The sequence below is a fragment of the Mastigoproctus giganteus genome, chromosome 5, assembly GCF_048544385.1.
Source record: "Mastigoproctus giganteus isolate SK-2022 chromosome 5, ASM4854438v1, whole genome shotgun sequence".
In the NCBI taxonomy this organism is placed as follows: Eukaryota; Metazoa; Arthropoda; class Arachnida; order Uropygi; family Thelyphonidae; genus Mastigoproctus; species Mastigoproctus giganteus.
Window position 1 is genome coordinate 206,465,860 of NC_143579.1, and position 16,029 is coordinate 206,481,888.

A 16,029-nucleotide genomic window follows, 5' to 3' on the forward strand; every position below is an offset into this window, starting at 1 on the left:
AAAAAATATTCAATAAGCAGCTAAATATGGCTAAAAAACTTCTCGTTCAGCGGAGTTGCGACTTGTAACACGTGGATACCCTTACCGATACTTTTATGCAATTGAAAGGCCGAATAAGAATAAATACACCAAATTAATCAGAAAATCACAAAATAATGCTATACTACTAAATTTAAATCAAAAGTTTTAGAAAAACAATGTAGAGAGATGTCCGTTGTAGAGAGATGTCCATTAAAGAGAGGTGTCCGTTAGGAGAAGTTTCACTGTATATGATATCAAAATTGTGTTTAGCATCCAGTTCCTTTGTGATCACATCATAGTATCCAGTCAAAACTAGTCAGACAAGACTTCCCCTTAACAAACCCATGCTGTCTCTAAACTATTGCTGCTGGCTTGTCTAGACAATCCTGTATCACCTCTTTAAACAGTGACTCCATTATTTTCTACAGAACAGAAGCTAAACTAACAGGTCTATAATTATTTGTGTCACTCTTTGTGAACTCCCTTTATGAATTGGCGATACATTTGCACATCTCCAGTACATGGAGACATCCCCTGACTCTGCGGATGCTCTTATAATTATGGCTAAGGGTTTACTTACTTCCCTTGCTGCCTTCTTCATTTTAACTGGATAGATTCCATGTGCCTTTTTTATGTTTAACTTCAACAATTTCTCCTCCACTTTGCTCTCAGTTATCACAAAATCACTTAGCTCCCTGTTAGAGTTTGATAAACTTCTGGCATTCTCCTCCTTCTTGAATAACTCCTCATGTGTGAATGAAGATACAAAATACTCATTCAGTTTATTATCAGCTACTTGAGCAGGACCATCAATAGTCAAACTATCTGTGTTAAGTGGACCAATCTGATTCTTTCCCTTCCTTCTAGAGTTTACATAAGTAAAGAACTCTTTTTGCTGTTTTTCTTTGCATCCTTTCCAAAGATTTCTCGTAATCTGCCTTTGCCTGCCTAACCTCCTTTGTGAGTTTATATCTGCCATAGGCTTCTGTGTCACCTGATAATTTATATACATTCCATGCATTTTTTCTTCTTTGCCACGAGCCTCATTAATTCATCTGACATGCATTTAGTCCTAAACCTTGAACAGTATTTCTCAGTTGGTATGAAAAGCCTAGTAGCCTCCAAGATTAAGTCCCCTGAAGGCTTCCCATTTAGAATTCACCCTTGGTAACATCATCAGTTTATCCCACTGTATAGAATTTAAAAACGTCGGAGACGACTGTAGTCACCTTTACAAAAGCAAAAACACTTCCCATTACCCTTGATGGTAGTTTCATCTTTAAGTAAATCCCACATCAGTACACTGTGATCACTGACTCCTAGTGGTTCCTTTATCTGTAAATTCTTAATACATGAATAATCACTGCTGATAATCAGATCAAGAGTGTTACTCCATCCTGTTGCTTCTTGAACATGCTGCTGTAGAAAACATTCATCCAAAAGAAGTCTTGTTAGTGTGCGAGTGACCAAACCACAATTGATATTTGAAATGGCTATGCCTTCGTAATCACCAAGCTTGTGCTCCTGATCTAAAACTGGACTTTCAGATTGCCTCAGGTGTTGAAACAAGTACACGAACTATCTAACTGCTTTCAGTATGTGGTCTGCCTGCCTATCGGCCCAAGAAGAAGCCTTGGTTGACCTAACAAATGAGGAAGAAGCGACTTGCTTGGGCTAAAACATGTTTCATGGACAAAAGAGCAATGAGACACCATTATCTTTTCTGACAAATCAAAATTTAACCCGCATGGTTATGATGGGAAGAAATTTATCAAAAGACGAAAATCGGAGGCATACCATTCTGACTGCATAACACAGTGTAAAGTTTCCCACTGGTCAGATGGTCTGGGGATGCATAACAAGCAAAGGGCTATGGCCAATTAAGTTTATTAACGGAACTGTGAATGCAGAAACCTACGCTGCTATCTTGGAGGAGTGCCTGAACCCCATTATTAGGGATCACCACACATACATCCAAAACTGCATTTTTCAACAGGACTCAGTACCTTGCCACACAGCAAAATTGGTAAGTTTTTATTCTATTTAGATTTAATGATGAATTTGTCTTCTTGTCTCACAAGGCTTAAAACATACTTGCCCCAATGTTTTCCCTCACTTTTCTATCTTAAGGTGCAATCTTACCTCAAATGCTGGCATTACAGTGTTTGACTGGCCTGGCAACAGAACCCTAATGAAAATTGCTGGTACATAATGTCATCTAAAATTGCTCAGAAGAAGCCAACAAGTAAGATTCAGCTGCAAGAGAGCATTGTACCACGAAATTGGGCAGCCGTATATCCAGAAGTTGATTAAGTCTATGCCAGATCGTTGCAAGGCTGTAATTGCAGGTTATGGAGGAAAAACAAAATATTGAGGACTTATTTTGCTTATTTACAGTACATAATACTATTACATTAACTTATCATTTCAGTTTGTACATGTACATGTAAAGGCAATAAAATGTATGTTTGGTTGTCGTGATTGCCATTTGCATGAGTTCTCATATTTCCATTAATTATGAATTTTACTCTTTGGGAAGATATTTATAGCAATTAGGTGTATCAGGTGGAGTCTTTTTATTGGATTTCATTCACAGAGATATATATCCCATTTAAACAATGCATTTTGAACATTTCTGCAACCCACAATGCAGCGCAAAAGATATATATAACAGGAACATAACCCCCGCTATTCGCGGGGGTTACGTTCCTGAGAAATGCCGCAAATACCGAAAACGCGAATACTGAGTTATTGCTCCCATAGTAATAAAGGGGTTCCGTTCCAAAGTATGAAATATATAAGAAAAACTAGTCTAAAATTTTGTCTATGTATGTGTTATATGTACCTTCATAATATGACTATGTACATAGACAGTACATAGTGAATTGCAAGCATATGGCATCGAAATGAAAATAAGAAACAATTTAATATTAAATGTAATATTTATTAGAAATTTCAAACAAATCTTTCAAACCAGCGTCTTTGCTAGCTAAAAAAACTTATCCCGCCAGTGCTATCACCACTTTCGCCGAAGTGTTGATAAAGGAATTTTGCCTTTTCACGAATGATGAGTGAACTTAACGGAATTTTATTTTGAGTTTGGTCTTCTATCCACAGATTTAAAGCTTTTTCCATTTTTTTAAATTTAACATCACGAGTTACAGAGCAAATTTTTGAAGCAATTAGAGCGTTTTCACGGACGCTACGGCGGGATTTTTTCTTCCGATTTTTTGATTGATCGTACCGTTGACTCATTGATTTTATAATGTTTTGCCACTGAGGAGACATTTTCACCATTAGAAAATTTGTCTAATAACTCAATTTTATTCGCTAATGTCATCACCTTCTTTGATATTTTCACATTTCCCTTGTTATTCGTAGCCATATTTTTGTACGGGTTAGAAAGAATTTGTCCACAATAAAGTCACTTTCTTCGGGTAACACACTTGAAAAAGTCTGTTTTACACTGCAAAACGGTAGATTTATCACTTTTGTAAGCATATCAATTTATAAATTGATAAATTTATTCAATTTATAAGCATATAAATTAAAAGCAAATGACAAAACCTTTCATGACAAGCGCATAACACACTAAACAAGGATTAGCGAGAAACATCCAAGCTCGCGATTTTGTCACCCCTCTCCCCCCCACCCACAGCGCTGTTTTAACCGGAAAAGATGATTTTAGCCACGCCTGTTTTTTTTATGGCGGAAAATGTTCACAGCGCTTTAAAATTCACATTTTTTTAGGTTTCATTTTATATTAAATCAGCGACCGCGAATAGCGGGGGTTTACTGTATATCCCCTCTTTTTGTTCTCCACAGTATGTGGCCATCTTGGAATACAGACAATTTTTTTTCATCCTGCAGGATTCCATTTTAAGTACTTGTGATAAATTCATGATCAGAATGAATCAGTTGTTGCTCAGGTCTGTAATGTTAAACAAAGATAATAATTCTAGTAATCAAAGATTGCAACAGCAAATCCTTAAATGAATGGTAAAGGTCTAGTATAACCCATCACTCACCAATATTCATCTTGACATGCCAGTTTAATTATAATTAAGTTATTAATATATTTATGCTTAGTCATGCTTAGCCAATGTCTAACAAATTAATGTAACAATTTATGAAAATTCTGTTACTTTTATTTGTAATTTTATGCAATATTCTTTTAGAAAGTGGAGAGTTATAAGGATTGATGGGACCATAAACAAGATAGAAGAAAGAGAAAGAAGAATTCAGAAGTTTCAGAATGACCCTACTTATAATGTTTTTTTACTCACCACACAAGTATGTTCCTTTCTGTTTTTCTGATGTTATGCACAATGGAAACAAATATGAGCATTCAGTACAAATTCAAATATATATATGATATAATATAAATTCAAACAGGTATTGTAAACAAGTCCAGGAAAATAGGTTTTTTATATATATCCCAAACGTGAAAGATATTACAATCTTCATGGACTAAGGTTATTAGTGGAGTCCCATGGGGTTCAGTGTTGGGTCCACTGTTGTTTTGTATATTAATCAGTGATATTGATGAAGGTATATCGGGCTTAATGTTGAAGTTTGCATATGATACAAAGGTTGGCAGGGTTGTTAATGACAGTAATGGCAGTGTGCTACTGCAACAGGATCTAAAAAATTTGGGCAGATGGGCTGAGAAATGGCAACTGAAGTTTAACATTGACAAATGCAAAATACTCCATATGGGTAGCAGTAACCCAAGAGAAACATACCAACTGTGTGGTACTACACTCAGAGAGGTTGAGAATGAAAAAGACCCGGGGGTAATTGTGCAGTCAGATACGAAGTTCTCTGAGCAGTGCGGATGGGCTGCCAGAGCAGGTCATGGAGTTTTGTCAATGATATATAGGAATTTTGCTAGCAGAGACAAGGAGGTGATTATCCCTTTGTGTAAGGCAATGGTCAGGCCACACCTTGAGTACTGTATACACGTCTGGAGGCCTCATTTTAGGGAGGATGTAGAGTTGCTAGAACGAGTACATAGAAGGGCAACAAGATTGGTGAGAGGAACAAAGGAGGTGCGCTTAAGAAGAAAGGCTTAAGTTCTGCAAGTTGCAGCATCTGAAGACTAGGCACCTGCGAGGTGACCTGTTCAAGGTGTATAAGGCTTTGAATGGTTTGAGCAAGCTCAATGTCAGGATACTTCTGCTTGCTCAGATTAAGAACCTGAGGGGGCATAGATTCAAAGTGAATCTATGCAGAAGTGCGAAAGTTTGCCTTTAGCCGGTGGATAGTTGATTGCTCGAACAGACTTCCATCTGTTGTTGTTGTGAGGAAGTTGATAGCTTAAATAAATTCAAGGAGGAACTAGACAAACCTTTAGAGGGAATGGTTTTGTGAATTTTTTTTTTTTTTTTGCTAATGCTACATAAGCTCATAACGCTTTCTTTCTTCCATCACATGTCTCTATTACTATTACTACTATTATCTACACAGTGCAGCAATTGGAAAAAGAGACTGATTCCAGAAAAAATAATTATCCCATGCATAAGTAAACTTTCTCTTGTGTCCAGACACTGCATGCAATGATCACGAATGACTGCAACAATTGGTGTAGGGCTGTGACTAGTATACTGTTCATTGTTTTCATCACAGCTCTTTGAATGGTGCCGACTTCATCAAAATAACAGCTTTTCAGTGGGGCCTTGAGCTTCGGAAGCAAGGTTAAGCTGTGTTTGTTTTGATTGCATTCTCCAGGGTTTCCCCTATAAGCTGAAGTAGCAGCTGAAAGGCAAAGCCAAGGCCGGCAAGTGTATGTAGGTGTGTAAGTATGAGCTTCAGGAACAAAAATTAAACAAAAGTGGCATGAGGTTAATTAAACAAAAGTGGCACAAAAGCCTTGTGAATATGGCTGGTGCGACAGTATGGAGACTTTTTTTTTTGCTAGCAAAAAACTCCCAAACAATGAGAGTGGCTTTGTGCATTGTCATGTGAGAGGAACTGACTGCAGTCTTTTCAATATTGAGGCCACGCGTGACAGATTCTCTACAACAAACATTTCAAAATGTTCAGATACTAGGCAGCAATAACACTTTGGCCATTTGGCATGAACTTTTTGTGTGCAATTCCCCTGCTATTGTAGGAAGTGATGAGCATGGTTTTGAATTTTGACCTTTCTTGATGAACTTTTTTGGCTTTGGGAGAGTTTGCCAACTTCCACTCTGCACTTTGTTGCAAACTTGTACTGTGAAAACACCAGGGCTCGTCACCGTTATGATCAGATTCAGGAAGTTTGGTTTGCTTTGCTTCCAGTGGCCTCAATGAGTTCTCTTCAGTGTTCAACATGTAGTTGTCATTGATGATTAACAGATGGTCACCTGTCATTGACCATCTGTTAATGAATATGGAACAAACTGCACAGACCTTCATTCCTAAAATTCTCCATTATTATTTGTCGAATGGTTTCCTTATTAACACAAGGATCTTCTGAAATCATTCAGAGTGTTGCATGTTAGTCATTTGTAATGATTTTCTACACCTTTTCAATCAGCTTTGATGTTCAAACTGTTTTTGCTGGGCTTGGATGTTTGGCATCTTTCAGTGGCTGTCTTCTATGGGCAAAACATTTATGCAGTGCGAACACATGTGCACGAGACAGACAATTCTCTCCGTACACTTGCTTCATCATTTGAAGCATTTCCATGGCACTTTTGCCCAGTCAACCACAAAACTTGAGGTTTACTCTTTGTTCCCTTGTCTGTATACATAATACAACACAGGAGAGACTTGCAGTTCAGCTCATACTGTGTTCTGAAATGGTGGCAAATTTCTGCTGACCTTGAGTGCAGTACTTGAAACAGTGCAATCACTGTTTCATTTCATGTTTACTTTTAGTAGATGGCAGCTCCAGCACTCGTCTCATAACATAAGCTTTGTTTTCCAATTGCTGCACTGTGTATAGCCCTAAGTTAAGAAGACAGAAGATACTTGTTGACAGGATAAATAAGAAAGAGAATTTAGTTCAATGAGTTTGGAGTTGAACAGTGAATGGATGTTGACTAGTTCAGGTACATGTTTGAAAGAGGTAGAATCACAGATGCCAGTTCAATATAACAATGCCCATGGAAATATCTATAGATAAAGCATATAGCAGAAACTGTGTGTGAGAGAGAGAGAGAGAGAGAGAGAGAGAGAGAGAGAGAGAGAGAGAGAGAGAGAGAGAGAGAGAGAGAGAGAGAGAGAGAGATTATTCATTAACTTGACTGCCCTGTTTTCAATTAGCTAGGTGCATAAGAGATGTGTTCAATGTCTGGAAAGGCAAGAGACAGTTGCTTCATGAAACATACCAGTTCATTTAATTGATCAGCCACACCACAGTTCATTACAAACACTATTGCATGAAACCTGGCATATGCCTATTCTTTTCTTAATGGACTGCATTAAGTATTATGTATAGTTTTTAATACAAACTTTAAAAATTTTATTTTAAAAAATTTATTCTGCTAAAAAAAACAAATATTCATAAAATATAAATATGAAACTAATAGTTTCTTCTATTTTCCCATTCAGAGAATCATTATGAATGCACAATTTCAAACTTAAGTTTCCACACATTAATTTGCTTTATTAACTAAATAAAGGAACAAACAAATAAATTATAATAATCTGGAAAAAAGAAAATAACAAAACATTGTTGTAACAATAAACATAAAACAAAGAAATGCTGCTTTCCATAGCAGATGCTATTGATATACATCAGCCAACACACCGATTTCATAACATTTTATTTATGAGACATTAAAAATTAAACTAACATTAAGTTTAGTAGCAGTAGAGGCATGTGATGCAAGAAAGCAAGCAAGCTTGTGTACCATCAGCAAAAAATTTGTCGCGCAAGACAGAAGACATTTCATGCATTAAGGGCATTGTTCGCGAAAACAAGATGAGTGAAATTACAACAAATATTGAATGTGAGTAAGTTGACTGTTCACAATGTCCTTGGCTTTCGAAAGGTGTGCTGCCGCTGGGTGCTCGGACCATTGTCAGAGGAGGACAAAGCAAAACACATGGGGATGTATCTGGAGAACCTTTTGCGATACAGCGACAAAGTAGAGGATTTTCTTGCTCACATAGATTTTCTTAGTAGAGGATTTTCTTGCTCCCATGTTTCGCAGACGAAACATGGGTTCATCACTTTGCCCTGGAGTGCAAACAAGACTCCATGACCTGGAAATAACCTCAATCTCCTGTGCGCAAAAAATTCAAAACTGTTCCCAGTGTCTGAAAAGTCATGGCCACAGTATTCTGAGATCGCCAAGGCGTTCTGTTGGTGGATTTCTTGCCGAAGGGAGGAACAGTCAATGTTACTATGCAACATTGGAAAAACTGAAAGCTAACATTCGATGAAAATGACCAGGACTCCTGACAAGCAGTGTGATTTTGTTGTACGACAGTGCAGCTCTACACACTGCCCACACCACTCGTGAGTGGTTGCGAGGTAATCGTTGGGAAACTCTGTCACATCCCCTACAGCCCAGTCAGCACCTTCAGACTTCCATTTGTTTGGCCCTCTGAAAAAACACCTTTCAGGAAAGCATTTCATCAGGCGGTGCGATGTTGGTTACTGCATGTGGGCACAGACTTCTTCAGTACTGATATTGATAAACTGATCCATCGTTGGGACAAGTGCATCAATAAAACTGGAGATTTTGTGGAGAAGTAGTGCATGTTCACTTATTTCTTGGTGTGTAATTTCAACTTCATATTATTAAACACTATTCTGCTAAAATGCCAGAGAGAAAATGTGTTACCTCACTTTTCAGAAACCCTTCATAATAAGTAAATATTTCTATAAGATTTAAGAATTTAATTTGATTTTTTTTTTTTTTTTTTTTTATGAACGTCCCAAGCAAGAAAGGTATTAGAATGTATAGTACTTAGTACTCTGTGTCGTTTGAAGATTGAGATGATAGAAGATACTTGTTGACATTAAATTTGATTTTCTGTAGATTTTAATTTTTAGTAAATATGTGTGAAGGGAAGTTGTTCAAAAAATGGAAACTGAAGGGATAAATGAGGAGGAATAAAAGTTGGTTCTGTGAGTTTGAAGTTGGACAGTAAAATGGATGTTGACTGGTTGCAGCATGTGGTCGGACTGGTTTGGAAGATAGAAAATGAATTATAAAAGCCAATTCAGAAGAACAGTGCCTATGGAAGTATATATAGAAAAGGCGTGCAGCAAAAACAGAATGTGTATGAGACAAGAGTGGAGAGACTTTGTAAGAGATAGGTCATTAACTAACCTAACTGCCTTCTTTTGAATGGCATCTAGAAGCCTGAGAGAGGTTATAGGAGCACCTCCCCAGATGTGCAAACAATATTCCATAGTAGGGTAGATTTGTGCACAGTGAGTAGTGTTTAAAAGGAAAGTAATGCTGAGAATGAAAGAGAAAACCCAGTTTTTTAGATGTAGTGAAAGCAATGTTAGTGATGTGCTTATGCGAAGGGAGAGGTTATGTGTCAGAATAATCCCTAATAGAGATGTGACCTTGTCTAAAAATCTGAATATCATTGAAGATGAGCACAGAGAAGAAGAATCCTTTTTTGCGAGGTATAAGAGAAAACTGAGTTTTAGAAGGATTGAAATTAACTAAGTTATTGTTACCCCATTGGAGGATTACCCCTGCAAATTAGCAAAGGAATAATAGTGGATATTTGAGAAGTTGAAGCTGTTTGTGCAGGGCAAGGTTTCTCAAACTGGAAGGTGAAATGCAATGTACTATCATCAAAACTATGGATAAGATTTCCATTCAGTGGAAAAAGGTCCTTAACATACAAGAGGAAAAGGGTGGAAGAAAGAACTGAACCTTTGGAGGACACTGGATACGAAAGAGAGACACATCTACCATCACCCACAATGAGCAGTCAGAAAGAAAACTGGATGCCCAATTACAAAAAAACAGTTGGCAACAACCCATAAGATGGAAACTTATTTAGAAGACCTTTATGCCAATTGCAATCAATCTTGGAAATGTCAAGGGCAACTGCTTGAGTTTCACCAAAGTTTTCCTTTGAATTTGCCCATAGATGTAACATAAGACAGTGTATAACCAGGAGATCAACAAGACAGAATTCATATTGGTGATCATTGATCAGATAGAAGGTTTTGAGAGAGAGAGAGAGAGAGAGAGTTTAGGAATTGTCAGTTAATGGATTTCTACATTAATTTAGAAAGAGCAGAAGTAAGTGCAATGCAATGATAATTAGATGGGAGGGATTTGTCACCCCTTTTCGGAACTGGTTGGATATGTGCAGATTTCCAAGCAGAGGAAAAACACCAGTGGAATAAGAAATTGTAAAACAGCAACACAGACATCAGTAAGTTCAGGAGCACAAGTTTTGAGAACAAGTGGAGAAATACCATCAGCACCTGGTGCTTTCTTGGTATCAAGATTGTTAAATTCTTCTGACATCCTTTTGATGGAAGATCTCAGGAAACATTAAGTGGGGTGTACTGAGAATGATAGAAGGTGGTTTGACAAGATTGTCAATACAAGAGTTTACTGTATTAGAAAAAAAATAGGATACTTGCGGGTCAACTTTACCTTTAGCTGTGGTGGCAATAGAACCATCAGGTTTTAACAGCAGGGGGAGCAGAGATGTGCAGAAGTCATGGCCAACAGCTTTGGAAAGAGACCAGAATGCTCAATTACCTTTCAGACAAGAAACAAGTTTTATACTTTTAGCCTGTTCAAAATCTAGTTTGGACTGATTAATAACTGGTTTACAATTGTTGCAAGCATTGGTGTAGACATAAAATGAACCTGGAGATTTGGATTTGAACCATTTGCAATATGCAATATTCTTATCTTGAACAGCCTTAACACATTTATTGGAATATCAAAGTTTAGATAAAGGATGAAATTTTAAAGTCGTGTGGAATAAAAGATTACATCCCTACCAGTAGAATTTCAATGGGATGTTCTGAGCAAACACTGACATCAGAAGATTTAAAACACTAATTCAACTAAGAAAAATAAGAATAGAAGTCTTGCATATCATTCAATTTTTAATTTTTTAAATGCCAAACAACAGACTCAGATTTTTTACGGGAGAAAGGCTGTTGGAGAAGAGCCAGTTGCCAAGTTGTGATCTGAGGTGCCTAGAGTACCACTCACTTTAATCTTGGAATTGGAATATTTGTTTGTGAGGTGCACTATAGCCCCAGCAGCTTATGTGCAATTAAATCTCCATCACTCTCATACATGTGCATGCGCTTCTGAGATCATCAAAAGTATTGACTATGTGGTTAGGGTTTTCTGGTAGGTAAGTAAATAATCTGTGCTATGTAATTATTAATTCTAAAAACCTCAACATCTATACCAGCTGAGTCCATTTGACTAGAAAACTGAAGCCAGCTGGAGTTGTGAACATTAAAATCACTAAGGAAAATGACTTCACTGTTAGAAAAGTTGGACTGGAGAAAGTAAAGTTTCAAAGAAAGGAAGTCAAAGGGCTCCAAGTAATTATTGGAATTGGAAGATCAATACAGGTAACAGATAAATTTGACAGAATGTGGTAGAGAGGTTTTAAGCCAGAGAAGATCAAAAAGAGCAAATTCCAAATTACTAAGTCTCTGACGGGGAATATCAGAGCAGGCATATGCACAAGTACCACCCTTTGAAGTGAATAATTAGGACAATTGAAATGAGCAGTGGTTGAATCAACTGATAATTGGAATTCTGTTGGAAAATTTTCAGAAAGTTGAAAATTGGAAAGAGACCACATATATTTGTAAAATGAATGAGGAAGTGACTAGGATGTTTAAATCTTTTTGCAGATAAGTTTGTTCTATTAATTTGATTGTTCATGATGTATTCAGCAGTAAAAAATGGTGGGAGGGGTCATGTTTTATGAAGTAATGAAATTTTTGGATATGGCTTACACACAGCAAGAATATATCTAACTCTTTGACATAACGTGGTCTCAACGATGTCCCGGCATACACACTACTTAGACTTCCTCCAGTCACTATCTGGCAAACAGAAGCAGCAAGATTATACACCAGCCAATCTGGATGCCTCCTAGAGAGTTACCAGTAGGTTCGGTCTTGTAGACTATCTAGCTGATAGCCTTCAAACACCATTTTAGAGCTATACCCCTGAAATGTAAGGAAGTTTGGATCTTGGCACAATGTCCATCATAAAAGTCATCAATTATACTGCTTAATGGAAGATCTGGATGGGTTGCTAGAGATTTCTTCTGGAGACTAACGTGAGTTTTACCAATTCAGGCCTCCAATAAGCAAAGTGGTGGAATTGCATTGGTTGATGAGAATCATCTACCACCTAGTATTGCCTGGTAACACAAAGGGGTAGCATTTCTCTGTGTGGTGTGAATTGCACACCTCTACCCCTGCTTATGTTGATTCACGCATTGGTGATGCCCTACAGTATACTAGTTGCTCATGGAGGTTTACCCACGGTTACTAATGGTCCCACCACTGAAGGTGCAAGCAGAGGATTTGTTTGTCGCAGAACAACCTGGACTTTACTGAAATTTGGTTCATTTGACTCCAAGTGTCACCTGAATATTTGTTTCATCAGCATTTTAGACTCCCAGGTACCAAGCTATAGTCTGTAATACCTGACAGAATGTGCGTGACAAGCCTCAAGGACCAATGATATGGACAATAAAAAAAATAAATTTACTAAATATTTCTTATGATTTTATTATGTGGTATGGTTGTCAGCTTTTTACAGAATATAGATTGTTATGTAGTAATATGAGAATTATCTATAGCAAATTAATACTAAGAAAAGTGATTTTCTTAATTTATAATTTTTAACTTTTATATACTTTATATATTTTTATATACACTTATAATTTTTATATGGTATTAATAAATCTATTTATGCCACTATATGTAAGCGTTCACTGTAAGTAACATCACTGTTCATGTGATGGTCACTTGATCACATACTGCAAATACCTAAAAAATTTTTCCATAACTATGAAATTTTGGGTAGTGGAGAGTTGCTATTACTGTGAATTGCTAAATACAGAAGCTGTTAAAGTGGAGCTTTTTTATGTAGTGAAAGTTTCATGTCCATTTTATTTTTACTAAAACTAGATCAAACTGAAATAACTGATAAGCAGAAGTGAAGCAACTTGCCATTTCCACGTATAAAATATGAAGAGTCCCTGTTTAAGATATATTTTCTTGTATTTTTAGTTAATTTTACAGTTTATTTCTATCATGGTTTTAAAAACAAACTCTGTGTGGTGCATCCTTCTCTTTCAATACCTCTATACCCTTCTTTAATCTTTTAAGATACTTCTTTAACATTTAAAATATCTTGTGTAAGGTGAATTTTATTTGAATTAAGTATTCATTTTTTGCATATTTTGTTTAATTTTTACATTTTACAAGATTTTGTTTTCCTTTGTGTTTCATCAAATTGTAATTATGAACACAAAAATAATTTTACTGATATATTAAGATTTTATAAATTCACTAACTATTTTTGATGTTTATTGTAAATTAGGTTGGTGGTGTTGGTATTACTTTAACTGGAGCAGACCGTGTTGTTATATGTAAGTACAGCCTTACAGAAGAGTATTTTTATGGCTAAATGGATTTTTTTTAAATGTGAAATTAGTATTAATATTGGCTATACAGTGCAAGAAGGCCAGAGCCTTTTACTGCACCTGCTAAAAATAACTAACCTAAGTGGGTCCCCTCTCTTCTCATTGGTTTTGATCCAGCAAGCATTTGAATTTCTCAAACAATTTGTCTCATCTTCCTGTGGAAGCAGTTTATTCCAATGAATAACAACTTATTGGCTGAAGGAAAATTTCCTACAGTTTAGTCTATAATTCTTCCCCTTAGTTTGAATTTATGCTCTCTGATTTAATGGTGTTTAATATACCGAAAATTTCACCTCCATTCATTTTATTACCTTACCTCATAGGTTTACAAACTGTAATCAGATCCCCTTTAAGGAAGTCTCTTATGTGGGTATCCTTTTGCTTAGTAAGATTGTTATCCAATCTCACTGGGCTCATTGACAGTCTTTGTATGTTTTCAAGAAGCATGCCTTATTTTTAGGTGTGACCTCCATATATGCACACAGAATTCCAAATCCAGTCTCACAATTACCTTAAACAGTGCAATAATGACCTCTCCATCTTTATAAACAATTATTGTATAAATCATTGATAGGATATCATAGGCTCTCTTTGCTGCTTGTATTGTACCTCGAAATCCTTTTTTTCTACCTTTTGTAATTCCACTTCTCATCAATGTAGTTAAGAAAATCAGAAACAGGAGTGGTCCAAGCACCAGTCCCTGAGGGGACCCCACTTCAAACTGTAAGTTGCTCTGAAGAGTAACTATTAATCATAGCCCTTTTCCTTTTGTGTAGCCATTGCATAATCCATCTAAGTGGAGCCTCCATAGCTAGGTGGGAAGGAGCAGCAGTGCGTAGCACACGCTTCTTGATTAGACCGGGGTTCAAGCCCATCACCACCAAATACGGAGGATGCGGAAAGGTCGGGGAATGACCACCACATATCCCAGAGCAATATGGCCTTAGTTGCTAATGCTCCTAAAAACCAAATAACTAACTAACTCCATCTAAGTATCTTATGTGAAGTCCCAATATGTTCCAACTTTTATAGCATTTTTTTTTTTTTTTTGGACTGACTTTAGCATGTCAAATGTTAAAGTCTAAATAAACAATGTTATTTCCTACATCTAAGTCATGAGCGATACTCTCATAATAGATTATCAGTTTAGTTAAACAAGATTTTTGCTTTTCAAAACCATGACAGGTTTCTTGAGAAAACCATTCCTATCTGTATGACCTTGAGTTGCATTCTTACTTGTCACCATGATTTTCCCAACCACTGAAGTGAGACTGACTGATCTGTGGCTACCTACTTTACTCTAAACCCTACAATTTTGATGCAGTCTTGCAGTCTTATATTAACCATTATGAAAGTAAAAATTATAAAAGGATCACAATATGCTCAATGAATTACTAATTTAAGTCACAAAAATATCAGAAATTAAAAATTAAGTTGAAATTACAAGAATATATTTAGTGAAATTAACCAAGTATACTTAATTGTAGTTGTTAACAGTGGGTTTTATATTAGCCTTGTGTGCAATCACCCATCACTGAAATATGAATGTACCCATTGCTGATAGAAATAATGCCAATAGATATCAATATTCAGCAATATGCAGACCTTTTACAATGGCAAGGAGTTAACCATTCATAACTTCTGTGATACAACTTTAAAAGGAGTATGATAATGGGTATGAAGAGGATAGGTGAAACAAGGAGGTTTCCTAATGGGACGGTAATTTTGGAGTAACTAACATGACAATGTGTTTCTGCTGATGTCCACTTCCAATGGCATAATGAATCAAGCCTTCCATTGGTTGAACAGACTTATTAACAGCATCAGTATCATCCTTGCCTGATAAAACATCATGGGAGATAGTGACTCATATGGTATCAGGAATATCATGGGTGGATCATTTATGACTGATAAAGTGCCAGTTTTGTACAGTACCTTTTGCATGGTGTAAATAATGGAAACAAGAATCAGTGGTTATAAAAATTTATCATTCATTTATTTGATTTATTTGATCAACTTTCATTTATTTTATTGTGGAAGGGAGAATTTAAATGAAATATTCTTGCACCATTAGATAAGTAAAAAAAAAAAGGGGGGGGGGAGAGGTTAAACTGCAGGCATTATCAACCCACTGCAGGATGGAAGCCTCCTCAATGATTCACGTTGAGGGGAATAAACTGTAATCTGCCATGCTGGTCCAGTGCGGGTTGGCAGATTGACCATATTTAGCAGTCAGGGGTTTGAACCCCAGTCTACTCAAAGAACATATGCTACTACACTCCTGCTCCTGACCACTTGGCTAACAACCATCTAGGTAATGGTTTCCCCATCCTAATAACTGTTTGAGTGATTTTAAAAATGATAATCAATATTAAGTCTGGGAAT

At 36.5% G+C, this 16,029-nt stretch overlaps 1 protein-coding gene across 1 annotated transcript in view; it reads left to right on the forward strand.

Annotated features, from left to right (window-relative positions):
* Nucleotides 1-16,029, forward strand: part of LOC150086032 (DNA excision repair protein ERCC-6-like) — a 306,101-nt gene that overhangs the window by 169,807 nt on the left and 120,265 nt on the right. The window contains exons 11-12 of the mRNA XM_090374774.1: nt 4,200-4,314; nt 13,542-13,590. Coding sequence (XP_090230900.1) covers nt 4,200-4,314; nt 13,542-13,590 — 164 coding nt within the window. The remainder of the gene's footprint in view (nt 1-4,199; nt 4,315-13,541; nt 13,591-16,029) is intronic.